General features: G+C 42.5%; 1 protein-coding gene across 1 annotated transcript in view; it reads left to right on the forward strand.

The window, feature by feature from the left end:
- The window catches only part of LOC126480933 (UNC93-like protein), a 235901-nt gene extending 228115 nt beyond the window's left edge, over nt 1-7786 (forward strand). Inside the window, exon 7 of the mRNA XM_050104346.1 lies at nt 5482-7786. Coding sequence (XP_049960303.1) covers nt 5482-5819 — 338 coding nt within the window. The 3' untranslated portion in view covers nt 5820-7786. The remainder of the gene's footprint in view (nt 1-5481) is intronic.
- Nucleotides 7787-27863: the final 20077 nt, after the last annotated feature.

Consider the following 27863-nt stretch of genomic DNA (forward strand, 5'->3'; position numbering starts at 1 on the left):
GCGAATTTACAGCATTGTCCATAAGAAAAACTAATTATCTCTATTAAGATATTCCTTAGAGGAACAGAAGGAGTCGTTAACAAGAAACATTTTTAATCTTGATTAGACAACAGTTCTGCTATCTCTCCATGGGTAGGTTGTCGGAAAGTTTTATACCTGTATATTTCACCCACATCGGCGCCAAAGAAAGATTCATTAAAGAGTAAAGTAGATAATTTTTCCTTGACATCTACATACACTACTGGCCATTGAAATTGCTACCCCACGAAGATGACTTGCTACAGACGTGAAATTTAACCGACAGGAAGAAGATGTTGTGATATGCAAATGATTAGCTTTTCAGAGCATTCACACAAGGTTGGCGCCGGTGGCGACACCTACAACGGGCTGACATGAGGAAAGTTTCCAACCGATTTCTCATACACAAAAAGCAGTTGACCGGCCTGGTGAAACGTTGTTGTGATGCCTCGTATAAGGAGGAGAAACGCGTACCATCACGTATTCGACTTTGATAAAGGTCGGATTGTAGCCGATCGCGATTGTGGTTTATCGTATAGAGACATTGCTGCACGCGTTGGTCGAGATCCAATGACTGTTAGCAGAATATGGAATCGGTGGGTTCAGGCGGGTAATACGGAACGCTGTGCAGGATCCCAACGGCCTCGTATCACTAGCAGTCGAGATGACAGGCATCTTATCCGCATGGCTGTAACGGATCGTGCAGCCACGTCTCGATCCCTGAGTCAACAGATGGGGACGTTTGCAACACAACAACCATCTGAACGAACAGTTCGACGACGTTTGCAGCAGCATGGACTATCAGCTCGGAGACCATGGCTGCGGTTACCCTTGACGCTGCATCACAGACAGGAGCGCCTGCGATGGTGTACTCAGCGATGAAGCTGGTTGCACGAATGGCAAAACGTCATTTTTTCGGATGAATCCAGGTTATGTTTACAGCATCATGATGGTCGCATCCGTGTTTGGCGACATCGCGGTGAACGCACATTGGAAGCGTGTATTCGTCATCGCCATACTGGCGTATCACCCAGTGTGATAGTGCCATTGGTTACACGTCTCGGTCACCTCTTGTTCGCATTGACGGCACTTTGAACAGTGGACGTTACATTTCAGATGTGTTACGACCCGTGGCTCTACCCTTCATTCGATACTTGCGAAACCCTACATTTCAGCAAGATAATGCACGACCGCATGTTTCGGGTGCTGTACGGGCCTTTCTGGATACAGAAAATGTTCGACTGCTGCCCTGGCCAGCACATTCTCCAGATCTTTCACCAATTGAAAATGTCTGGTCAATGGTGGCCGAGCCACTGGCTCGTCACAATACGCCAGTCACTACTCTTGATGAACTGTGGTATCGTGTTGAAGCTGCATGGGCAGCTGTACCTGTACAAGCCATCCAAGCTCTGTTTGACTCAATGCCCAGGAGTATCAAGGCCGTTATTACGGCCAGAGGTGGTTGTTCTGGGTACTGATTTCTCAGGATCTCTACACCCAAACTGCGTGAAAATGTAATCACGTGTCAGTTCTAGTATATTTTAATTCCAGTAGTGTAATTACTCTGCAGTTCACAATCAAGTTGCTGGCAGAGGGTTCATAGAACCATCTTCAAGCTATTTCTCTACCGTTCCACCCTCGAGCAGCACGCAGGAGAAACGAACCCCTAAATCTTTCTCTGTACCTTTTCCACGTGTCCTGTTCGAGAGTGGAACGGCAGAGAAATAGCCTGAATGTGGTTCGTTGAATCCTCTGCCAGGCACTTGATTGTGAATCGCGCAGTAGGCATATAGATGTAGATGGAAAAATTATCTACGTTACTCTTTAATGAAATTCACTTTGGCACAGAAGTGGCTGAACTCTTGTGAATATCTGGGCTACTCTCAATCTAAGATTGATTGCTGGTAAAAGATTTCGTTAGTGGACAAATGTGCTATGAGGCTGTGGCTAATATTACCAGCTGCTTAGAGATGCCTGGAAGATGTACGTGCGTACCCCACATACAATGACGTGACAAAAGTCTTGAGATACTTCCTACATCGTGTCGGACCTCCTTCTGCACGGAGTAGCGCAGCAACTAGTAGTGACATTGACTCGACAAGTCGTTGGGAAGTCGCCTGCAGAAATATTGTGCCGTTCTGCCCCCATAGGTGTCCATTACTGCGAAAGAGTTGCCGGTGCAGGATTTTGTGCACGTACTGACCTCTCTATTATGTTCCACAAATGTTCGATGGCATTGATGTGGGGCGATCTGGATGGCCAAATCATTCTCTCGAACTGTCCAGGATGTTCTTCAAACCTATTGTGAACAACTGTTGCCCGGCAACACGACACAGTGTCATCCATAAAAATTCCACCATTGTTTGGGGACATGGCTTCAAAAGGGTCTACAAATAGCCGAACATAGCCAGAGGACCCAGTCCATTCCATGTAAACACAGCCCACACCATTAAAGAGCCACGCCAGCTTGTAGAGTGCCTTACTTTCATTTTGGGGCCATGGCTTCGTGCGGGCCGAGCGGGATTAGCCGAGCGGTCTGAGACGCTGCAGTCATGGACTTTGCCGCTGGTCCCGGCGGAGGTTCGAGTCCTCCCTCGGGCATGGGTGTTTGTGTTTGTCCTTGGGATAATTTAGGTTAAGTTGTGCGTAAGCTTAGAGACTGATGACCTTAGCATTTAAGTCCCATAAGATTTCACACACATTTGAACATTTTTTTCCTTCGTGCGGTCAGCGGCCCACTCGAACCCAGCCTTCAGCTCTCAACAACTGAAATCGGGAATCATCTCACCAGGTCACAATTTCCCAGTCGTCTGTGGTCCAACCGACGTCGTCACAAGACCAGGAGAGGCGCTGCTGGTGATGTCGTGCTGTTGCCAAAGGCACTTGTGTCGGTCGTCTGCTGCCGTAGCCCATTACTGCAAAATTTCGCCGCGCTTCCCTAACGGATACGTTCGTAGTACGTCCCACATTTACTTCTGCGGTTATTTCGGGCAGTGTCCTTGTCTGTTAGCACTGACATCTCTACTAAACACCGCCGGCCGCTGTGACAGAGCGGTTCTAGGCGCTTCAGTCCGGAACCGCGCTGCTGCTGCGGTCGTGGTTCGAATCCTGCCTCGGGCATGGATGTGTGTGATGTCCTTAGGTTAGTTAGGTTTAAGTAGTTCTAAGTCTAGGGGACTAAAAAAATGGTTCAAATGGCTCTGAGCACTATGAGACTTAACATCTGAGGTCACCAGTCCCCTAGAACTTAGAACTACTTAAACCTAAGTAATCTAAGGACATCACACACATCCATGCCCGAGGCAGGTTCCGAACCTGCGACCGTAGCGGTCGCGCGGTTCCAGACTGAAGCGCCTAGAACCGCTCGGCCACGCTAGGAGACTGATGACCTCAGATGTTAAGTCCCATAGTGCTTAGAGCCATTTGAGCCATTTGCACTATATGCCGCTGCCCTCGGTCGTTAAGTGAAGGTCGTCGGCCACTGTGTTGTCCGTTCTCCGTGGTGAGAGGCAATGCCTGGAATCTGGCATTCTCGGCGCACTGTTGGCACTGTGGATCTCGGAATGTTTAATTTCCTAACGATTTCCGAAATGGAATGTTCCATGCGTCTAGTTCCAACAAGCCATTCCGTATTCAAAGTCTTTTAATTCCCTTCGCCCCTCCATAATCACGTCAAAAACCTTTTCACATGAACCAGCTGAGTACAAATGACAGCTCCGCCAACGCACTGCCCTTTTGTACCTGTATACGCCACACTACCGCCATCTGTATACAGGGTGTTACAAAAAGGTACGGCCAAACTTTCAGGAAACATTCCTTACACACAAATAAAGAAAAGATGTTATGTGGACATGTGTCCAGAAACGCTTAATTTCCATGTTAGACCTCATTTTAGATTCGTCAGTATGTACTGTACTTCCTCGATTCACCGCCAGTTGGCCCAATTGAAGGAAGGTAATGTTGACTTCAGTGCTAGTGTTGACATGCGACTCATTGCTCTACAGTACTAGCATCAAGCACATCAGTACGTAGCATCAACAGGTTAGTGTTCATCACGAACGTGGTTTTGCAGTCAGTGCAATGTTTACAAATGCGGAGTTGGCAGATGCCCATTTGATGTATGGATTAGCACGGGGCAATAGCCGTGGCGCGGTACGTTTGTATCGAGACAGATTTCCAGAACGAAGGTGTCCCGACAGGAAGACGTTCGAAGCAATTGATCGGCGTCTTAGGGAGCACGGAACATTCCAGCCTATGACTCGCGACTGGGGAAGACCTAGAACGACGAGGACACCTGCAATGGACGAGTCAATTCTTCGTGCAGTTGTTGATAACCCTAATGTCAGCGTCAGGGAAGTTGCTGCTGTACAAGGTAACGTTGACCACGTCACTGTATGGAGAGTGCTACGGGAGAACCAGTTGTTTCCGTACCATGTACAGCGTGTGCAGGCACTATCAGCAGCTGATTGGCCTCCACGGGTACACTTCTGCGAATGGTTCATCCAACAATGTGTCAATCCTCATTTAAGTGCAAATGTTCTCTTTACGGATGAGGCTTCATTCCAACGTGATCAAACTGTAAATTTTGACAATCAACAAGTGTGGGCTGACGAGAATCCGCACGCAATTGTGCAATCACGTCATCAACACAGATTTTCTGTGAACGTTTGGGCAGGAATTGTTGGTGATGTCTTGATTGGGCCCCATGTTCTTCCACCTACGCTCAATGGAGCACGTTATCATGATTTCATACGGGATACTCTACCTGAGCTGCTAGAACATGTGCCTTTACAAGTACGACACAACATGTGGTTCATGCACGATGGAGCTCCTGCACATTTCAGTCGAAGTGTTCGTACGCTTCTTCACAACAGATTCGGTGACCGATGGATTGGTAGAGGCGGACCAATTCCATGGCCTCCACGCTATCCTGACCTCAACCCTCTTGACTTTTCATTTATGGGGGCATTTGAAAGCTCTTGTCTACGCAACCCCGGTGCCAAATGTAGAGACTCTTCGTGCTCGTATTGTGGACGGCTGTGATACAATACGCCATTCTCCAGGGCTGCATCAGCGCATCAGGGATTCCATGCGACGGAGGGTGGGTGCATGTATCCTCGCTAACGGAGGACATTTTGAACATTTCCTGTAACAAAGTGTTTGAAGTCATGCTGGTACGTTCTGTTGCTGTGTGTTTCCATTCCATGATTAATGTGATTTGAAGAGAAGTAATAAAATGAGCTCTAACATGGAAAGCAAGCGTTTCCGGACACATGTCCGCATAACATATTTTCTTTCTTTGTGTGTGAGGAATGTTTCCTGAAAGTTTGGCAGTACCTTTTTGTTACACCGTGTATGCATGTCGCTGTCTCATGACTTTTGTCGCCACAGTGTATGTATTACTGCGGCTATTGCGACTGATGAATCGTGGACACCGGGAGTGACAAGAGTGTGCTGTTGCAGGTATCTACGGAACGCTGTTCCGGCGCAACAAGGAGGCGGCGTTCAGCAACTACCGGCTGTGGGAGTCTGCCGGCTTCGTCGTGGCGTACGCCTACAGCACGCAGCTGTGCGCGCGCATGAAGCTGTACGTGATGCTGGCAGTGCTGCTGGTCGGCGTCGCCGGCTACGTCGTCGTCGAGATTCTGCACAAGCGGAAGGTGAAGCGCCAGAAGATGCTGGCCGAGGACCCCAAGGCGGCGGCCGCCGCTGCCGCGGAGTTGGCCCGCAACAACCAGGTCGAGGAGACGGACGACGAGAAAGACGACCTCGACGACGACATCATCGTGACGCACCTGTAGTTCGCCCCGCTGCGCCGTCCGGCCGCTGCCCGCCGGCTCACCGCCACTGTCCGGGGCGACGCTGACGTCACGGACCGGCGTGCGCGCGCAGCATCCGCGCTCGGCAGCCGGCCAGACCGAGAACCTCCAGTCGCGGTGCTTGTGTACGGGACACTTCTGAAGTTGAGACGCTGTGGCACCCGCCCTTTGTGATACTGGGACCGCACAGGTGGCCCTCCGAACGTGCACGGCAGCTGCCTGCGTGGAGCGAGAGACTTTAGAGCGGCGGTGCAGTCTCGTTGTGTGCTTTTCCGCTACAGTCCAGAGGCGCTCTGCCTCGCCAAAACTGTACGCCGGAAAGAGAAAATGCGGTTCAGAAAATACTTTGGAAGTCCTTTCGTGAACGTCATTTCCCTATTTTCCTATAAAGTGTTGTTACTCCAGACAGGTTGTGTAAGAGTGTTGGCTGTTGATGTGCTGATTATGCGTTAAACAAACATTATAAAATATTTATTACGCAAACAAATGCCTGCACCATTATAGATATACTTTAAGCAGGACCTTTTTTGTTTAGTTCTCGTACTTTTCGCGTATTTATTATGCACAAAAAAAACACGGATGTAGTTTTACAGTGGCGACGCTGCTTCAGAATCAGATTGAAGCTCATTAAAAAGGCTTAATCATTTGCTAGGAAATGGGGTAACAGCAGCAGTATTTGGAAGCGGTGAAGGGAAGTAAGAAAAATGTATACTATTCTTCTTTCTCCATTAGAATGCTTGGACTAGTCACAGAAGAGTGAAGTGTGTGTGTGTGTGTGTGTGTGTGTGTGTGTGTGTGTGCGTGCATCCGTTGATAATGTCCGTCACTGTTTTTGCGTCGTGTGCGCCTGTTGTTGAACATTACGCAACTGCGCAAAAGATAGGCTGCTACGGGGTCGAATGATGTCCCGGATCGTCCCAGGGTTACACAACAGCCTTCAGGATTGCAGCGAAGGACACTGCGGGAATGAGGCTAGTCCCTCGAGCCTGCATTCCCAGGCGCACGTCGGACCCACAATAAAGATTGTTGTGCCGTCAGTAAGGAAGACGTGGGAAGCGTTCCCACAGCGGCAGAAGGGCGGACAGTACAGCACTCACCTCGCTCCTGTGCGCCGTGGCTGGTCCCGAGCGGCCATTCGTGGCATTGTTCCTGCCACTATAACGAAAGCGCTCCCCGGGACGGGACGTCGGCGGTTATCTGGATTGTTTGCTCTACGTGCAGCTGCGGTGGAGTGACGATCGCTGGTGTGTCTGACTCGCACGAAGGAGTGTTTCATTTCTGAAAGTACAAATTCTAATTAGTACATTTTCTTACTTACACAGAATAATGTCTCTCCAGACTAAAAGCCTCAGAGTTAAATGACGATTGCGCTGTTGGCAAAACAGAATTCAATAACAGTACGCTGCCGATCAGAAACAAGTTCTCAGTACGGAAATGTAAGGAAATCCGCGATTTACTCAGAAGCAGACCGCCAGAGGAAATGCAGTGAATGGTGGCTAAGGCAAGCAAGTGGGGAAAATGTAGTCGAGACAGAAGAAAAACTTCAATGTATTCATGGTCCTCTTTGCAGTCTAGCAACGGACGTAGCGATTGCTGTACTTAATACTTATTTTATCATATCAAGCTGTTTTTATGAGGAATAAAGAGCCTTCCACATTTGTTATGTACTTCAAAAGAAACTATGTTTCTGTTTACTACATGAGGATATGCAAAGTATTTACTGTATTGTTGGCAGCAGTGTGAGACTGTTTGTCGAGATTAGTTGTCCGCCCTATTGCGAGGCATTTCGGTGGCTGCTAAGCGTGTGATTCTCAGCCGGGCACCGAACTGCCTTCCGACTGGGCGACCACCTGATTGGTGCTTTATTACTATTATTATTACTATGCTAATACTATTAGCTGAAATAGTTCCACTCAAATTTTAAAAATATATGTTTTTTTGAAACGTTATGTCTTTTCTTTTTTATTCCTCTACCTTTACACCTGTTTCCTTGTGCATGGTCAAAAAATTAAGTGGACACCTCTTCCAGTATCGCAAAACGCAGCTAATATGCAGTTCACAGTCTACTGTTAGACATTAGGCAAGCAAGTGCGATTGAGTGATAATCTCTCAACTTAATTAGTATCCGATTCGAACATCCTTGAACCTAGCCACTGCGTCGTTTACTGAGTTACATTCCAATTAAATATGTTACGATTTAGTTAGGTTAAAACCTGAGACATTTAATATTATTTAAATTATGTAACTAACGCAGGTAATTAATCTATGGTCGTATATAACGCGATTCTCTATTCACTTAGTTGCATTCACTTATTTCTCGCCGATACTCGCAAAAAAAAGAAGTGGGAATTACGCTAGCCTTAACGTGTACGTAGATTGTGAACTGCATTTCTACAAAAAAAAAGTCTAATTTCGGTTCAGTTCAACAGAACATACCTCAGAAGTGGACAGATATAGACACGAAGTGTGAAACGGATGACTTAAGTACTACAGCATTCTCTGTACACTGAATGAAATGATAAGTGTTTCAGATTTTCTACCAAACTTATGTCAGATAAAAAGGTTATAAACAGCAATATGTTGTTGAAGCCTTGTTCGTGATTAAAATGAGTCAGTGACACAGACATCCGTGATAAAACGCCATATTTTCTTGGAAACAAACGCACTTCCAACATTAAAAATTTTGAAGCGAACAGTGTTTACCGAGATCAAATATATTTCAGGCCGCCGACATTATCATTTTCATTCGCCCACCGGATGAGACCATATCACTGTCATAAAAAGATAACAAAAACAGCAGGTAAGATATGTAGCCCTACTGGATATGCATATTATGTCATACATCCCCTACAAGAGAAAGAATCCAAAAATTACGTCGAAACTACATACTTATTTCAGAGTAGTTCATAATGCACAAGATTCTTACAAAAACTGCCTACACAGAGCTGAAATGCTACTCGATCCACAGATGGGAGATTATCAAAATACAGAGGTGGCTGTATTATTAGAATAAAGTAAGACTTTCATCATTTAATGACGTAATTGTAAGTTACTTAAAGAAATGATTAAGATTTGTGTTTCATCACTTTGTATACCAGCCTTTAGACTGAACGAGGGATTGATTTGCCTTGGCATCTCATTTATTAAAGTTTGCTATGTATTTACTAGGTCAGCGTCCTAAAAGCAGATTCGATGGACCTTTGAAATGATCTCATTCCGTGTTGTTGTTTTGGTATTTCTCAACTTTTTCTTGAAAGTATTTAGTGTATTATCAACTGGATTAATTTCTGGGCTATTTCCAAGCCAAACAAGTATCTCTATGCTCTTCTGGTTAAAAATAAAACCCGAAACTTTATTTACCTATGGGGAAAGTGTACGGTCCTGGATAATAAATTCAGTCATCTCCCCCACACCACTGGTGCATTTGCAGCATTAACTTTGTTTTCGGTACTTTTAAGTACTGGGCTTATTTCATTGCTCTTCCAACAATGTACGTCTCACCATAACCTATCTGCAGCACAACCGCTGTATGTTTTTTCATTGTATTCAGTCGACCACTAACGCGCCTCCCTCCACTTGTCTTACGTATTGGTTGGTCCCTTTTCCAAGTGAGAAGACAGTTTCATTGCTGCAGCACATCTGATGACAGAAAGAAAGCACTCACTAATAATGGCAATTAACAATGTTGCAGTAGCAGTGACTTTAATGTGGGAACTCTTACAGGTAAATTAGCAGGTTTTAGCTTACAAACATTTCCTTCCTCATGTAAATACTTGTATGTTTTTGATTTACTGAGTACCAGATTCTTAAGTTTTCTCAGTGTTCTAGGAGTTGAAATTCTTCTCCGTCGACATTTGCTTGAAAGCCCCGGAGCATTTGACCACAATTTTCAGATTTTTAATTCTGTTTATTGATGATTGTCAAATATTTAATTTACGGGCTATTGCTTGTTGTATGTAAGCCTTTTCAGCTAGTAAAGTCCTCATAATGACTATTTACCTTGGAAAAATGTCATACTTCTTTCCTGTAACCTCAAAATATTTCAGTCACAATGTTATGGAACACTACCGAGTGCTCAGGAGAAAGAAATATATAGAATACTTCGAAATAACTTTTGCCTGAAATGTATTCACAGACTCAATTAATAAACAGGAGTAAAAGACAACAGAAACACTAAAACAGTGAATAATAGGCAGTAGACACTTGACGGGCAAACTCAGCCGAATAAGATTTGCTTTCAACGATTTAACTGCTTAACGGTTTATTCAGCCATCTTTGGCACCATTTATCTTAAATAAAAATTTATTCTTAATAATTTGTCCACGGCAATCAAATGCTGAGCAAACCATCAATCTGAAAACCTAACAAAGAAAGAGCTTGTTGTAATTTTCGTTGACTTCAACAAAGCCTGTGATCTGGTAGGTAGCTGATCCTTGATACATATCGTAAAAGAACTGGGACTAGTCAATAAGATTACAAACATCTGGAAGAGTAACCTGGTTAACACCATATAAAAGGTTCAATTTCTAAAAGAATCTCAGATTTCTTCGACATCAAAGTCGCAGTCGGACTACTGGATGGGTTGTAGCCTGTATACTTCAACTGTGGTAACAGAACAGCAGCAGACAACATATAAAATTCGTCAAAGGTAAAGTAGTCAAAACTGACTCTATTTCTCTATTTAAGAGTATTCAAAATTAAATTGGATACAGACTACCTAGCACTTACAGATATTTGTTGAAACTCCATTTAAAGCAAATGAACAGCAAACTGGAACTAACTAACAGTTAAAATTTGTCTCAAAAGTTTCAATTGAAAACAAAATATACGTCAACATTTAGGGCAGTCAGATTGAGTTAAAAAGGAATCAAACAATCGAAAACTTTGAACACATAGGGAGAGACTGGAGAAACTCTCGCAAAAGATTTAGAGGGTCTTCTCAGAATTCATAAAGCAAGAAGCTCAGGAATAATGATGAGGTACGTAACAAGATAAGAAAGATAAATGTTATCATTACGGCAAATGACATTCTTCAGCCACGTAGTAACACAACTGACAGCAGGGTGAGAAAAAAATTACGCCTTACACAAAACTGGGAGCTCAAAGGTAAATCTAGTGCTGAAAAGTTATTGGAGATTAAAGATTAAGAGGAATATTAGAAAAGAATATGCAAAAGATAAAATAATTTTTAATCAGAAAGTCAAGAATTGGTAAGTATCTGAAGATAAAGTCCAGCCTACCAGTGGAGAATCACGGACAGACGAAAAATAGCTCATGTCAAGAGAACGGACACCATGCGGACAAAGATATGCAAACACGATTAGAAATAGAAGAAAACTTACTCCAAATAGGTTATAACGTTTCTTTTAAGAGAACAATTTGTTTAATAGGCAGACGTGCAACGGCAACACAGATAACATTCCACTCAACAGAAATTCAGTAGATTCATTTCCTTTATTAGCAATGACTTCACACACACACAGTATTCATACCTTCTCCTTATTGCTATTCACGACGGCGATGGTGATGGTGATGATGACGATGATGATGATGATGATATGATGATGATAATAATGATGATAGAAATTTTCTCGGACGAAGGCACGACCATTACCGTCCAAGTAGAATAAACAGCAGCTCATATCAAGTAAATTATCCATTGGAAACACAACTCGAAATAATAAGTAACGAAGGATAACATTGAAAACACCAGCGCGGGATTAGCCGAGCGGTCAAGGGCGCTGCAGTCATGGGCTGTGGGGCTGGTCCCGGCGGAGGTTCGAGTCCTCCCTCGGGCATGGGTGTGTGTGTTTGTCCTTAGGATAAGTTAGGTTAAGTAGTGTGTAAACTTAGGGACTGATGACCTTAGCAGTTAAGTCCCATCAGATTTCACACACATTTGAACATTTTTGAAAACATCAAATACATAAAAAAAAAATTCCCGTAATATGAAGGTAGATTTAAAGTGAATTTCCGAACGACTTGCTTCTTAAATATTAACCTTATGTACACATTACACTGAGGTGACAAAAACCAAGGGATAGCGATATGCACATAAACAGACGGCGGTAGTATCGCGTACACAAGATCTAGAAGGGCAGTGCATAGGAAGAAGTGTCGTTTATACTCAGGTTACTCATGTGTACTTGGAGCTAGATGCATAAGAGATACCAATTTGAAAATTCTTAGGGAACTCAGTGTTCCGAGATCCTGTACCAAATTTCAGTGGTTACTTCTCACCACGGACAACGCAGTGGCCGACGGTTTCACTTAACGACCGAGAGCAGTGGCGTTTGCTTACGGTTGTCAGTGCTAACAGACAAGCAACACTTCGTGAAATAACCGCAGAAATTAATGTCGGACACAGGACAAACCTATCCGTTACGAGAGTGCGGCGATAGTTGTCATTAATGGCCTATGGCTGTAGACGGCCGACGACATCGCCTGCAGCGCCTCTCCTGGGCTTCTGACCATATCGATTGGACCCTACACTACTGGAAAAGCGTGGCCCGGTCAGATAAGTCCCGATATCAGTTGGTAAGAGCTGATGGTAGGGTTCGAGTGTGGCGCAAACCCCACGAACCAATAAACCCAAGTTGTCAACAAGGCACTGTACAAGCTGGTGGTTGCTCCATAATGGTGTGGGCTAGGTTTACATCGAATGGACTGGGTCCTCTCATCCAGTTGAACCGATCATTGGCTGGAAATGGTTATGTTCGGCTACTTGCAGGCCATTTTCAGCCATTCGTGGATTTCATGTTCCAGGTCAACGATGAAATTACAATGATGCTGTCATTTACCATCTTATAAAGTCACCAGATGATCAAAACAACTTGCAAGAAGATTTAGACAATATATATATGTATCGTGCGAAAAGCGACAATTGACTCTAAATAATGAAAAGTGTGAATTCATCAACATGAGTACAAAAGAAATTGGCTAAATTTCGGTTAGAGGATAAATCACACAAATCTAAAAGCTGTAAATTCAACTAAATACTTGGGAATTACAGTTATTAAAACTTAAGTTGGAACGATCACATAGTTAACGTTGTGGGTAAAGAAAAACCAATGACTACGATTTATTGGCAGAACACGCAACAGGTGTAGTAAAGAGACTGCCTACACTACGCTGTACGTTCTCTTCTGCAGTATTGATGTGCGGGGTGGTATCCCCATCCGACAGGATTGACGGAGGACGCAGAAAAAGTTCAAAGAAGGGCATCTCGTTTTGTACTATCGCGAAATAGGGGAGAGAGAGCTACGGCTATGATACGTGAATTGGGATGGCAATTATTAAAACAAAGATGTTTTCACTACGGCAGTATCTCCTAATGAAGTTTCAGTTACCAACATTTTCCCCAGAGTGTGAAAATATTTTGTTGGCGCCCACCTTCATAGAGAGGAATGATCATCGTAACAATATAAGAGAAATCAGAGCTCGCACAGAAAGATTTAAGTGATAGTTTTCTTCGTGCGCTGTTCGAGAGTGGAACGATAGAATAATAGCTTGAAGATGGTTCGATGATCCCCCTGCCAAGCACTCAGTTATGAATTGCGGAGCAATCATGTAGATGTAGATATATATGCGCCATGTCACCAGGCCACAATTGTGAGCTGTTAGTTTCAGGAAGATTTTCGACAATTGGAGAGAATGATTTGGCCATCGAGATCGCCCGATATGAATCACATCGGGCATTTATGTACCATAATGGAGAGGTGAGTTCGTGCACTATATTCTGCACCGGCAACACTTTTGCACTTATGGGCGGCTATAGAGGCAGCATGGCTCAATATTTCTGCAGGGAACATCGAACGAGTTGTTGAGTCCATGCCCCGTCGAGTTGCTGCATTAGGCCGGGAAAAAGAAGACCCGACACGATATTAGGAGGTATTCCACGACTTTCGTCACTTCGATGTAAATGCATCTTAGTAGTACAGTGGATAACAACTGGGAGACAGATGAAAATTTAAAAGCCATTGACACTTAATGTTCCGTCACTCAAAGTAGATATTAAGCCACGTGCCAAAGGATGAACTTGGGTCTCGTGAGCATACTGGATGATTTCCTTGGACATGTGTCATTCAAGCCGTGCGCCACAAGCAGCGCACGCTGGTGGGTCCTCTCGTTGGAGAATCAATCTATGCCTCACAGGCAGTACAGTTCTCTGCCATAGAGAACACAGCCTGGCACAGCTATTGAAAAATGTCAACATAATTACTTACATTGACAATTTTTTTACAACATGTACCGAAACACAGAAAAGACAAACAAAATGCGGTGGGCTCTCTGACGTCTAAAACTACAGAACACACACGAAACTAATACAAATATATCTGTCAACCGAAATTATTATACGCGTTCACTTCGAGTCATCTCCCAGGATACTACAGAGCATTTTGAGGAAAGATTAGTTGGTGCATACCTGCAAATACGTGACAAATTATCTGATTATCCAAATTAAACGATTCATCACTCTGCAGTGTAAGTGAATCAGGTAATACATACAATACTCATTAGAGCTAGAGTAAGTATTTGTACGAATCGATGTCAGGTCGAGCACGCCTCATTTTTTGTATTCTACCTGGGGTGATATAAGCCTGTGTGCTGTAGTGGTCAGCACTGCTGCCTGCTGACGTGGAGGTCCAGGGTTCGATTTTTATTTCAGACATATCGGGTTTTGCTGAGATAGAACAGCCTGGAACAGTTTTGCACTGACAAGTAGCCATTAGAGTGCACTTAGTGTACCAGTTTCACTAACTGCCAAACTGAATCGACAGAAGGCGGATGACTACGAGCCACTAGTGTTTTGTGCAGTCATTGCCGACGTTACAAATCTGATACTAACAACATCAGAATTGTAGGACTGTAGTCATCACTACGGTAGGTATCGAATGTTCCGTTGTACAGATCTCCAGACCTCTAGGCTGAACCTCTGGTGCAGTCCTAGCTAGGGACAAATTTTGTGGCTAAATGAGAATTTTATAGAAATTTTCGAACGGAAAACCTATAACGCAGCATTCGAGGTTTATTATTTAATTCTATAAAATTTTACTATATAATTTATTATTTAATGAACCGACAAGATTTGAGAAAATGAAAAGAATTTTCGTTTGGCACTTCCGCTTTTAAATTCCATTCTTTTTATGGCGGTCAGTTTGTTCTAGTAAACCGGCATTCACCCGGTATTCTTTAAAAGAACCGTACTCCCATGTGTAGCTTAAAGCAGTTAAATACTTTGGACGCTAAATTATTCGGAAATACCAACAACAATTAAGTTATAAACAATTAGTTATGAAACTCTTTGCTAAATCTATCAATAGTATCACTTATTCAATTATAATGACACCCATGTTTATTTTTTAATTCAGTAATCATAGGACGAATCATACGAGAACTACCTACCAATACAGTTCTTTATGGGTGTAAACGCTTATACAACCGATACTGAGAACTACAATACTCACATTTTTCTGAGAAACTAGTTTTTCTCCCGAACTATGTGTAGTACTACACTGCAGAGCCTAAGAAACTGGTGGGCCGGCCGCTGTGGCCGAGCGGTTCTAGGCGCTACAGTCTGGAACCGCGCGACCGCTACGGTCGCAGGTTCGAATCCTGCCTCGGGCATGGATGTGTGTGATGTCCTTAGGTTAGTTAGGTTTAAGTAGTTCTAAGTTCTAGGGGACTTATGACCTCAGCAGTTGAGTCCCATAGTGCTCAGAGCCATTTGAACCATTAAGAAACTGGTACATCGTGTATAGGTCCTCCGCGAGCACACAGAAGTGCCGCAACACGACGTGGCATGGGCTCGCCTAATGTCTGATGTAGTGTTGGAGGGCTGTCCATAAATCCGTAAGAGAACGAGAGGGTGGAGATCTCTTCTGAACAGCACGTTGCAAGGCATCCCAGATATGCTCAATAATGATCATGTCTTGGGAGTTTGGTGGCCAGCGAAAGTGGTTAAACTCAGAAGAGTGTTCCTGGAGCCACTCAGTAGCAATTCTGGACGTCTGGCGTGTCGCATTGTCTTACTGAAATTGCGCAAGTCCGTCGAAATGCACAATGGACATGAATGATTGCAGATGATCAGACAGGATGCTTATGTACATGTCACCTGTCGGAGTCGTATCTAGACGTATCAGGGGTCCCATATCACTCCAACTGCCCATGCTTCACACCATTACAGAGCCTGAACAGTCCCCTGCTGACATGCGGGGTCGATGGGTTCGTGAGGTTGTCTCTATACCCGCACACATCCATCCGCTCGATACAATTTGAAACGAGACTCGTCCGACCCGGAAACATGTTTCCCGTCATCAACAGTCCAATTTCAGTGTTGACGGGCCCAGGCGAAACGTACGGCTTTGTGACAAACAGTCAGTTTCTTTGGCGCTTCAGTGTATGATTTAACTTTGTAGGTACCTTCAGTACTATATGTTGATATTGTCTACGAAATTGGTAGCGAAAAAAAAATAGCAAGAAAGAAAAAATAAATTGAAACGTCATGATTGATGTCGAAGGTTTACCACATTCAGTAAGAGATAAATTCTATTTTTTCATTATTTTGTGGGGCTGTAATCGAGAAAAGTCTAGAAAGATTAGGATTTGTGTTTAAAATTTGTTGGAAATCGATGAGTTCTGTAATTATCAAACGCTGGATGAGTATAATCCAGCTAATCTGCGCGCCATGAGTGACACTGCCTCAAGACATTTAGATCGACATAGACAAACTTTAATAACGTTAATATCATGCCTCATAATCCGTAAATTCAGAAAACATTTTAAATTCCGTCAATAATTACATGAAACACTGAAAATCTTTTTTTTTTTTTTCCCCCTGGAAGCTATTAGGTAGGCAACCCGTAACTGGAGCAGTGTGACCGTTTTAGTTGTTTAGTAATATAGATTTTATGGTCGTCCTTAATTATAGATTACTCCAAAAAGATATAAAATTGAAAATTGTCATTACAGTGATAACTCTACTTTCTTTTTTCATTGTCATTCGCTCACAATATAGGGTACAACCGCCATGCTAATTCTCGGTATTGCACAACTATGACAGGTACAGCCGTCATAATGTTGCAATATGGATACTGACAAATTGTTTGCCTTGTCTCCAGTTTGTTGGTAGCATAATTAGAACGAACAAAAATAATTTTCGGAAAAATGCGTTCGCATTTAGAGTAATTGCATGTGTTTGTTTCACTTTCAAATTTCCCGTTAAAATGCTCTCAGTTGCGGCAAGACTTGGCGATGACGTCATGAATTAGTAAGCTATGTCAGGCAATATCGATCATACTTCATCTTGTATGTTTCCCACATTATCTCGTTAGCTAATAAAGCTACCGGGAAATAGCTTTCCCCAGCTTCAAGAGCTCAAGATTATGTGTCGTATGTAAAGTAGTAAAAAATTTTCTGGCACCTAGTTTCGAAGAAATGCGGATGAAATAAATCTGCTTTCCTCAAAATCAAAGTCGCTTCAAACTGAAAAAAACCCGTTAAGCATTCATTCATATGAGCCTTAGCGGTTTTGCCAATAGAAGTGCCAAATGTTAGAGTGGGTGCCTTTGGGAATTTGACGTGGAGATGTGAATGCTGACTTAATTCATATCAGCTGTCCGCTGAAACAACCGAAAAGTTCCATACTATAGTCGAGACGATGTTCCTGATGACTCGCAGGGCTGTTGCCAGCTTTCAGCTGTGGTGGACTAAAGGCTGGAGGCGGAAACAGTAACCTTCTACGGAGCTCTAACAACAATGAAGCGTCGTCATAGAGACATCTACAAAATCGTGTTACATTATTGGTTGAGGCAGGCTGCGCCCAGCCCATTGCAACGGTCAGGGAGCAACTTACGCCAACTCAAGTACAAATAATTAATAACGTCTACGTCTGTTTCGATTACAAAAGTGTCCAAATCACATCATTAAAATAAAGACTTTTTTTGAGAGGGTGCCTTTGTGTTGTAGACAACCTGCGCGTAAATGCAACCCTGGTATTGCACGCTTGGACTTGCTACTTTTAACATGAAATGTGTGATGGAGCAATTCAGGCCCCGTCATAGGGAGTTACAATTTCTCATAGGAGGTTTGATAGAACGCAGCATGAAGTGAGTAAAATAATTAACATTGTCACTGAAAGCAGCTGTTGGGAACTAATATGGAATTTGTAGCTGTCAACACTCATATCAAACACGTCAATAATGAAGTTCCACGAAAAAATTTAGTGTAACCACTTCCACATGACATTTCCCCTTTAATGCTGATACTCAGTACGAAGCACATAATAAGCATGTGGTACCATCATTGTGCGATGCATGTGCAGCTTATGTTCCCCTCCCCCACAAACACAGCATTCTTCTGCCCATGGCAGTTGATGTACTGTACGAACCTTTCTATCAGTGCTCCCCGCACCCAGCTCCGTAAACGATAAAGAAAAGTTCGACAAATCAGTTGTTTGTATTAGATCCACTGCTACTTCTTTTAAAGACTCTTTCTCCCTTCTGATTTTGTAACTGCAAAGAGGAAGTAGATACCAAGACTGATCAGAATTAGAAGGTAATTGCATATGCAATTAATTAAAGAAACTGCTAAAGAAGAGATTCCAAAGCGAATTAAGGTAAAACGAGGATGGTTTGGTGATGAATGTCAGGAAGATATCCGAGTGAGACAGCAGGCCAAATTACTGTGGGTAAAAAGTAAAATGTAGAGAGAAGAAAAACGAAAGTTCGAAGAAATACGAGCGCGAACATGGCCACTTTAAGGAAAGGAAAGAGAAGATATCTAAGAAAAGTAGTGTGTGACAGTTATAGGGGCTCAGCACTGCCCAGCGTCCCCTACAGGATCTTCTCAAATTTCCTACTAGACACAAATAACAGGAGAGAACCAAAGAGGTTTCAAAACAGCACGATCAACAACGGACCAAATTTTTGAAAATATAACCTATCTGGCGTACTAATAGCATACACATAAGAAGAATTGAAAAGAAGTATTCAGATTTTGGAATTAGTGGTGTCGAAGTTCGGGCTACAAATTAGTACTGAAAAGAACGAGTACATGACCACAGGATGAAACGTCCATAGCTTCCAAGCTCTGACGGTGAACTATATCACAGATCAATTTTTATTGAAGCAACATCAACTGAAGCAGTGATAAAAACAAGACTGAAGGCGGGAAACAGATGCAATTACTCTCTCTCTGGTCGGCAACTGGCGGACCACGGTCCAGGTCCGTATAGCGGAAGCTCAAAAACTGGCCAGCCAAAAATATTTTGTAAGTATAAATTACGTACTCAAATTATTTAAAAAAGTAATTTGTGTAGATAACAATTCGTTTGAGCACCACGCTTTTAATTTTTTCTAGTAGTGTACAATTAACTGCCGAATAATTAGAATTCTAAATGGTTAGTCATAGGCAGACTGAATACACAATTGCTATACTGACAAGGGAACCTCCCCATCGCACCCCCCTCAGATGTAGTTATAAGTTGGCACAGTGGATAGGCCTTGAAAAACTGAACACAGATCAATCGAGAAAACAGGAAGAAGTTGTGTGGAAGTATGAAAAAATAAGCAAAATACACAAACTGAGTGGTCTATGCATATGATATACAACATCGTGGATTGTATAAGCTCCTGGGTGCCGTGGTCCTGTGGTTAGCGTGAGCAACTGCCGTGCAAAAGGTCCTTGGATCAAGTCTTCCCGGGAGTGAAAAATTTTAATTTTTTATTTTCAGACAATTATTATCTGTCCGATCGTTCATTGATGTCTCTGTTCACTGTAATAGGTTTAGTGCCTGTGTTTTGCGACCGCACCTCTAAACCGTGCGATTAGTAGACGAAAGGACGTGCCTATCCACTGTGAACCGAAAAAGTTTGATCGCAAGGTCATACGTCAACCGATTCCTCCACAGGAAAACACGTCTGACATATTCTATACGACACTGGTGACGGCATATGTTGTCGACCCGTCTAACTTGTACACTTGGCGAAAGGGTAAAAAGATTCTTCTACCTTGCACGATTTAGGTTTTCTTGTGGATGTGATAATCACTCCCAAAAAAGTGATCGCATCGGACGGACGGACGGACAGATAATAATTGTCTGAAAATAAAAAATTAAAACTTTCAGTCGAGGGAAGACTTGAACCAAGGACCTCTTGTACTGCAGCTGCTCACGCTAACCACGGGACCATGGCGCTCGTGCGCCTGGGCTCTCCTTGATGTGGCATATGATATGCATAGACTACTCAGTTTGTATATTTTGCTTATTTTTTTCATACTTCCACACAACTTCTTCCTGTTTTCTCGATTAATGTGTGTTCAGTTTTTCAAGGCCTATCCACTGTGCCAACTTAAAACTAAATCTGAGGGGGGTGTGATGGGGAGGTTCCCTTGTCAGCAGCGCAGATGAGTGCTTTGAGGAGCGGGAGCGGGAGGGAGCAAGCTGGCCGGCCGGCGCAGTATATTATGTCGATCCACATAAAAGCTCTGCACATACGAATTGCAGCACAAGAATTTTACTCAGTGAATAAGGAAACTTTATAAATCAATTTCCGGCTCTGGCAACCTCCGAAACCGCTATTAAATCGGAGAAGATCTATTCATTTAAACACCATTTTCTGTGCTCTTAACTCGAATGATAGCTTAAACTACTTCATGAAACTTCGGGCGAGTTCACCCATTGGAGGCGATCTTTGGCATCGAAGTGGCCCCTTTGCGGTGCAGCTCCTTTGATCTGCGGCAGCATACATTTTAACACGGAAGTAGCTCCTGTGAGGTGCGTTGGCAAGTGTTGAGTGTCGGGTACCGGTATTTTTATAAAAAACGAATCAAAATAAAGTACACAAATTTTACCGCCACTTCATCGGTAGTTATTGCGATCTTGCACGGAGCGCTTCGGTTATTATCGAGGCTTATAATGTTTCTTTTGCATCGACATAATCCTAAAAAGCGTAAAGTTGATAGTGAAAATAGGAAATTTTTGACTGAGTACACTGAACAGTATCGTTTTACGCTGCCTGATAGGCCTGGATCCGTTCCAGTTTGCTTCATATGCTAAAGAACTGTCGCTCTTGTTGATATTGCCAATTTAAAGCGACACTATGAATCAACTCATCAGCAGTTCCATACAAATTTTCCTCCGGGTAGCTCGTCAAGAGAAATTACTACAAAAAAAAGCACAACTTCCCTAACTAGCGCTACGAGCCAGCAAGAAAAATCTGCAGAAGCAGCGATGCTTGTGTTTTGGGCGCTTGCTAAAAACCAGAAGCCATTTTCAGACCTATAAATAGTAAACAGTTGAATGTTGGAAGTGCCGTGGCTCTTTTGAAGAGAAAAAGTAATTTGTTTCCGCAATTCAAGGTATTCCATTGTCGGTAAGAAGTAATGGAAGAAGGGTCAACAATTTGCCTGCTGACAATAAAAGTAGTTTGCTCGAACTTCTGCAGAGTAAGCGCCTAGCTACGTCATAGCACTAAATGAATTACAGGACGTTGTTGATGAAGAACAAATGTCCATTTTCGTGCGATGTTTGGATATTGAAAGTAAAGAATTTAGGGAAGAACTGCTAACAATATTGCCGTTGTAAGGTAAGATTCGCGGAGAAGATTTATAGAAGACTTTTGATGACTTCACGACAAAATCTAACATTATTTATGATAAAATGGTGTCTCTTTCAAATGACGGGGTCCTGGCGATGGTCGGCAAAGAAAAAGAGAATCAAAGGCCGGCCGTTGTGGCCGAGCGGTTCTAGGCGCTTCAGTCCGGAACCGCGCTGCTGCTATGGCCGCAGGTTCGAATCCTGCCTCGGGCATGGATGTGTGTGATGTCCTTAGGTTAGTTAGGTTTAAGTAGTTCTAAGTTCTAGGGGACTGATGACCTCTGGTCCCATAGTGCTCAGAGCCATTTGAACCATTTTTTGAGAATCAAAGGTAAGAATGCCGGGCTGTTAACTTATCAATGAACAATTCACCAGGCAACCTTTGTGCAAAACTTAGCGTGACTCTGAATGAAGTAATGAACAGGTTGATCAAGTTGATTAATTTTATAACGTATGGTTCTGCTCTTCGGTGCAGACAGTTCAAAGAGTTTCTTTCTGTATGTGATTCAGCGCATTCTGACATACTGCTGTACAACAATGTTCGTTGGCTAATAAAAGGTCAAGTGATTAAACGTTTGTGGGAAACAAAAGAAGAAGTAATCTTCTTCTAAGAAAACTTGCACTCACAAGAAGCAAGAAACCATTTGGAGCTCCTAGCAAACGAATGCAGTACGCTAGCTGTGGCTTTCTTGAAAGACATTCTTAAAAATTTAAATGCACTCAATACCAAGATACAAAGAAAAGCAAATTAATATGTGATCTGATGTCTTATTTCCGTGGAAAGCCGTATGTCTTTGAAAAACAAATTGCAAATCAAGAATTTTTTTTCACTTTCTAACAATACTGAATATATGAATAACTATGAAATTCTCAAAATTATGTCATATTTTAAGAAGGAATTTGCAGCAATATTCCTAGACTTTTCAGAGATAGAGAAGCGGTCGCGATTCTTAAAATCGCCCTTTGAAGTTTCTCCAGCCTCAGAATGGACGAATGTAACTGTGAAGTTGTTTTACCTTTCCAAGCCTTTACTCCAAATGGAGATAATAGACTTGCAGGAGGACATTTACTTGCAAACGTATAAAATTGCATCCGCTCAAGAATTTTGAAGTAAATATGTCCCAGAAAAATACGAAAATTGCAGGAATTAGCCGTATACCTGGCAACTGTGATTGGTTACACATATATTTGTGAAATTTCATTGTCAAAGACTAATTTTTAGGAGAAAAAGTATCGCTCAAGAGTAACGGCAGCCCACCTTGAAGACACTATTCGCACATGCTGCTTCTCACGAGAACCTAACTTTAAGAAACTGACTCAAGACAGCAAACATAATTTCTCACATTGATTTTTAATGCAAATATGCCTATCTATTGTATTTCATATTTCGTAAGGGATAATTAAAATTAAAAAATGGTACTGAATATTCGTTTTTTCTGGATTTTTCAATACAGATATATCTGTCTACTGTATTTCATATTCTTTTGTGAGTAAAAATTAAAACAAAAAATTAATAAGGAATTGGAGGTCCTTCTTCTGGGCCTCAATAAAAATTTTCAATAGTATCTGGAACCCATCTAAAATTACTTGCCGACCCCTTTATTAAAATTTAGAAGTATATCCCACAAATTAAAAATAAGGCTTTATAAAACACTAATAGTACCAGTGGTACTACATGGTTCTGAAACTAGCAGCAGCTGGAAACAAGACCATAACCGATAGCTTACATTCGAGAGAAAGGTCCTCAGGAAAATATATGCGCCAGTCCAGAATCCAACTAATGGAACAGACTCAACAATACAGATCTATACAAACAGCCTAACATTGTTGGAGAGATGAAAAGCCAAAAGACTTCAATAGGCTTCAGGCTCTACTAGAAACTTCCACACGTTCCAGCAGTGTATATCTTCCCTGACACTTGAATGGGCAGTTCATCCCTTTATAGCAAATGCAGCCTTTGGTGTAAAATTGTTCGTACCACTTTCAGACTGTCACTGTTTCTACGTGTCTGCTGAACTGTAATAACATTCTCTGTCCGTGGATACTCAGGTATGATCAAATTGCGATTGCGAGTAAGGAAGGAAGAGATAATTAGACATGGGGCTCGATCTCGGACTAGCGAAGGCAATCAACTGTACCTTTGCAAAGAAAGTTTCCATTTATTTTAAATGATTTGGGGAAATCACAGAAAATCTAAATCTGGATAGAAGGGCTGGGATATGACCCGCCGTTCACCGGAAAACGAGTTTCCATCGGCCTGCAACGCCATAATTTTCGCCAGTAGCAGCAGCAAAGTATATGTGTACCTTTAAATGGTATGTACAATCAAATGCCAACGTCACAAGTTCAATCTTTCCCTCTTTGAGATTGTGCCACTGATAAATTAAAGGTACATTAAGTGATGGTCGAAATGTAGCCTTATGAAATTTTGTAATCATACAACATAAATAAAGCAAACTATTAGGTTGGTGCGTAAGTTCGTAGCTTTTTTGTTTTGCATATTGGTATTCCGGTTGCTGTTGGTTTATTTATCAACTGTCATTTTCATTTGTTGATCGCTGTTGCTATCTGAGTTATCATTTTCTCATTTGGAGGTAGTTAATGGAGCTGTGGACGGTAGAAAATGGCATGTCAAGTGGGGAAGTGGTAGTATTTCCGACACATTCTTGTGTTTGAGTTCAGCAGAGGGGAGACAGCAGCGAAGGCAGCTAGAAACATTTGCGCTGTATATGGGGGTAATGTCAATGGGCAGAGCACGGCAAGAAAAAGATTTTCTCGCTTTGCGGTGGATCGACATTAGTGAGTCTCCACACTCAGAAAGACTTTCGGGGTTTGAGGAAGATCGTTTAAACGCATTAATCCACTATGATCCACGTCATGAACTGTGATCATTCCACCATTGTGCAACATTTGCATGTAATGGAAAAAGCTCAAAAATCGGGTGTATGGGTACCACATGCTCTTAGCCAAAATCACAAAAATCAGCAGGTGGCCATATGTGCATCTCTTACCGCTATTCATCTGCTGGCTCATGAATAACACCCGACCGTTCTTATCCTGTATCGTCAGTATTGACGAAAAATGGCGTCTTTATGCTGACATGAGGAAAAGAAAAGAATGATTCATTCCAAAAAATCAGCAATTCCCTGTAAAAAGATCTGCGCACCTCCATAAAATATACTGTTATGTATGTGGTGGAACAGCGGCGGTGTAGTGCACTACGAATTGCTTCCCCGAGGTGTAACCATCACTGGTGCCAGTTATCGTAAACAACTGAGACCTCTTGCAGACGCAGTCCAAGAACAGACCAAGAAGACTGCGTGAAGTGATGCTACTCCACCATAACATCCGCCCGCATTCTGCTAAGCTGAAAAAAATCAGTTTACGGTAGTTGGATTGGGAAGCCATTCCGGATCCACCTTATTCATCTGATCTTGTGCCCTCATATTTTCACCTTTCCTCTCTCTTTCAAGCAACTTTCAAGGAACTTCTTTCCCGTATGAAAATGTGCACCAAACATGACGAGTACTTCGCCTCCAAACCACATTACCTCTACAGTCGCGGAATCGAGAAGTCACTTCATCGTTGGCAGATTGTAATACAGGGCGATCAAAAAGTCAGTATAAATTTGAAAACTTAATAAACCACGGAATAATGTAGATAGAGAGGTAAAAATTGACACACATGCTTGGAATGACATGGGGTTTTATTAGAACCGAAAAAAAAGAAAGTTCACAAAATTTCCAACAGATGGCGCGTGAAAGATCTCTTGCGCGCGTCGTTTGGTGATGATTTTGTGCTCAGCCGCCACTTCCGTCATGCTTGGCCTCCCAGGTCCCCAGACCGCAGTCTGTGCGATTATTGGCTTTGGGGTTACCTGAAGTCGCAAGTGTATCGCGATCGACCGACATCTCTAGGGATGCTGAAAGACAATTCCTACGCCAATGCCCCACCATAACTCCGGACATGCTTTACAGTGCTGTTCACAACATTATTCCTCGACTACAGTTATTGTTCAGGAATGATGGTGGACATATTGAGCATTTCCTGTAACGAACGTCATCTTTGCTTTGTCTTATTTTGTTATGCTATTTATTGCTATTCTAATCAGATGAAGCGCCATCTGTCGGACTTTTTTTTGAACTTTTGTATTTTTTTTTCTTTTGTTCTAATAAAACCCCATGTCATTCCAAGCATGTGTGTCAATTTGTACTTCTCTATCTACATTATTCCGTGATTTATTCAGTTTTCAAATTTATACTGACTTTTTGATCACTTGGTATGTTATTGAGGACTAAAATCTCTGTTACGTGTATGTGTTGTATTTATTAAACTTCGGAAAAACGCTACGAACTGGGCCAGCAGCCACTAAATTCAAGAACGACAAAACGAGACTTACCTTTTCATAGGAAGTTTGGCGTTCACGTTTCTGAGATCTGGATCTCATTATGGCTGTGGCACGCGCCGATGTTGCATCTACGTTAAGCGTACCGGTAATTATCAGCGAAATGCTTCCGAAGGAAAAACAGATGACCTATAGTTTGGACGATCCATGGATAAAGCCGCAAAGTTCACGGAGTCTGTGAATCTTCAGGTTTTGGCGGCACAAAGACGGTTACATTAAGTTTCGGGTGTGCAGCCGCAAGAAATATCACAGTCTCTCTTTGACTAAAAGTCTCCGAGAAATAAACAATCACATGTAGCTTGAAATAATTTGGATCAGAATCCGCAAAACTGTACAACGAAATAAAGCAATGTTACATGCCACTGACATATTTAGTGTATAAGCTAAATACTTCTAGCAGTAATGACATGAACAGGAAGATCGTTCTTTGTGCTCATAGAGCACGAATATCTGTGGAGTGAGCATAGCGTTCTGCGCATGTCACCATCGTCAAACCGAAATTGTTGGTGATTTATGCATACCACAGTTCGGTAACATTTTGCACTGAAGGCCCCCCGACAGATCGTAGCAATCTGTTGCCAGGTCGCGCGATCTCTCCACATATCGCACATGTGTGGGCAGATCGCAGATTGCTGTGGTCAGTCACTGATCGCGTGGGATTCCCATCTAATCTTATGAATAACATGTGACATTATGCCTGCCTGGGTGCGACAAGTTTGTTTAGATATGAGTATTAATCGTGTAGTTTTACTTCATTTCACTGTGTCCACCTATGGTAAGAACTTTACGCTCAAACTTACAGTAGCAGTAGTATTATTAGTAGTAGTTTCATTTATCCGTAAATCTCTTTTACAGATATATTGGACATGTCTTAGTACTACAATTTAAGTACAAAAAACAAAGTAATTCACATATACAGACATTTACAAACTTACAGGTCTAGAATGACAAGGGTGGGACAGATAGCCGGCCACTTGACTTATGCCGTAGTAGGAACCATCGCGGTATTTGCCCGAAATAATTTAGGGAAACCACAGAAAACCTAAATCAGAATGGCTGGATGAAGATAGGAGCCACCACCTTCACAAATACAAGGCAACTCTGTTTAAATCTGAGCTATCTTACCTGGCCGTTGTGGCCGAGCGGTTCTAAGCGCTTCAGTCACAACCGCGCTGCTGCTACGGTCGCAGGTTCGAATCCTGCCTCGGGCATGGATGTGTGTGATGTCCTTGGGTTAGTTAGGTTTAAGTAGTTCTAAATCTAGGGGACCGATGACCTCAGATGTTAAGTCCCATAGTGCTCAGAGCCATTTGAAACATTTTTTTTTTTTTGAGCTATCTTATTCGGTTCACCACTAGTGTTCAGCACTATTTCACAAATAATTTATTTAATAATGATAAAAGGCTAATTCGTTTATTTGTAACTCTCAGCCACTGCACACACCACACGCATTATAAACACACTGTTCAATAGCATTACCCACACTATCGACTCATGTCAGACGCATTTGGTGCACCTCAGCTTCCCGTTTGCCAGCCGGAAAAACAGAATCAGCGTGAAGTTCTGAGCTCAGAAAGAGGATAAGGTGTTAGTATTATAGATTGCATAGCTTTGGAAGTAGGTTTTTCCACAAAAGGAAAGGAAGAAGAAACAATGTAGTATGAAGGCGTTATGTGGAATGTTTGATGTTTTGTTATCGTTATTACTATTTGCGTTACATTTTTCACCAAACTCCTGCTCTATGATAACTAAGTAATCCATCAATGTGTAGAATTTTTGCGTTAACAGGCACTTCTTAACTTTCTTTTAAATAACTTTGTTTTAGGAATTTCCTTAATATCCTTTGGTAATTTATTGCATAGTTGTTGTTCCATGGTCAGAAACAGAGCTGTTTGTGCGGTAATTACCAGCGTTATTTTTGACATGTGCGACTGTTTGGTAACTGTATTCACATTGTGCATTACACGACCACTACTATATTATTGCACTTGACCTCCCGTGGCTGTTATCGGAACCACGCGGTGAC

The sequence above is a fragment of the Schistocerca serialis genome, chromosome 5 (genome assembly GCF_023864345.2).
Source record: "Schistocerca serialis cubense isolate TAMUIC-IGC-003099 chromosome 5, iqSchSeri2.2, whole genome shotgun sequence".
Classification (NCBI taxonomy): domain Eukaryota; kingdom Metazoa; phylum Arthropoda; class Insecta; order Orthoptera; family Acrididae; genus Schistocerca; species Schistocerca serialis.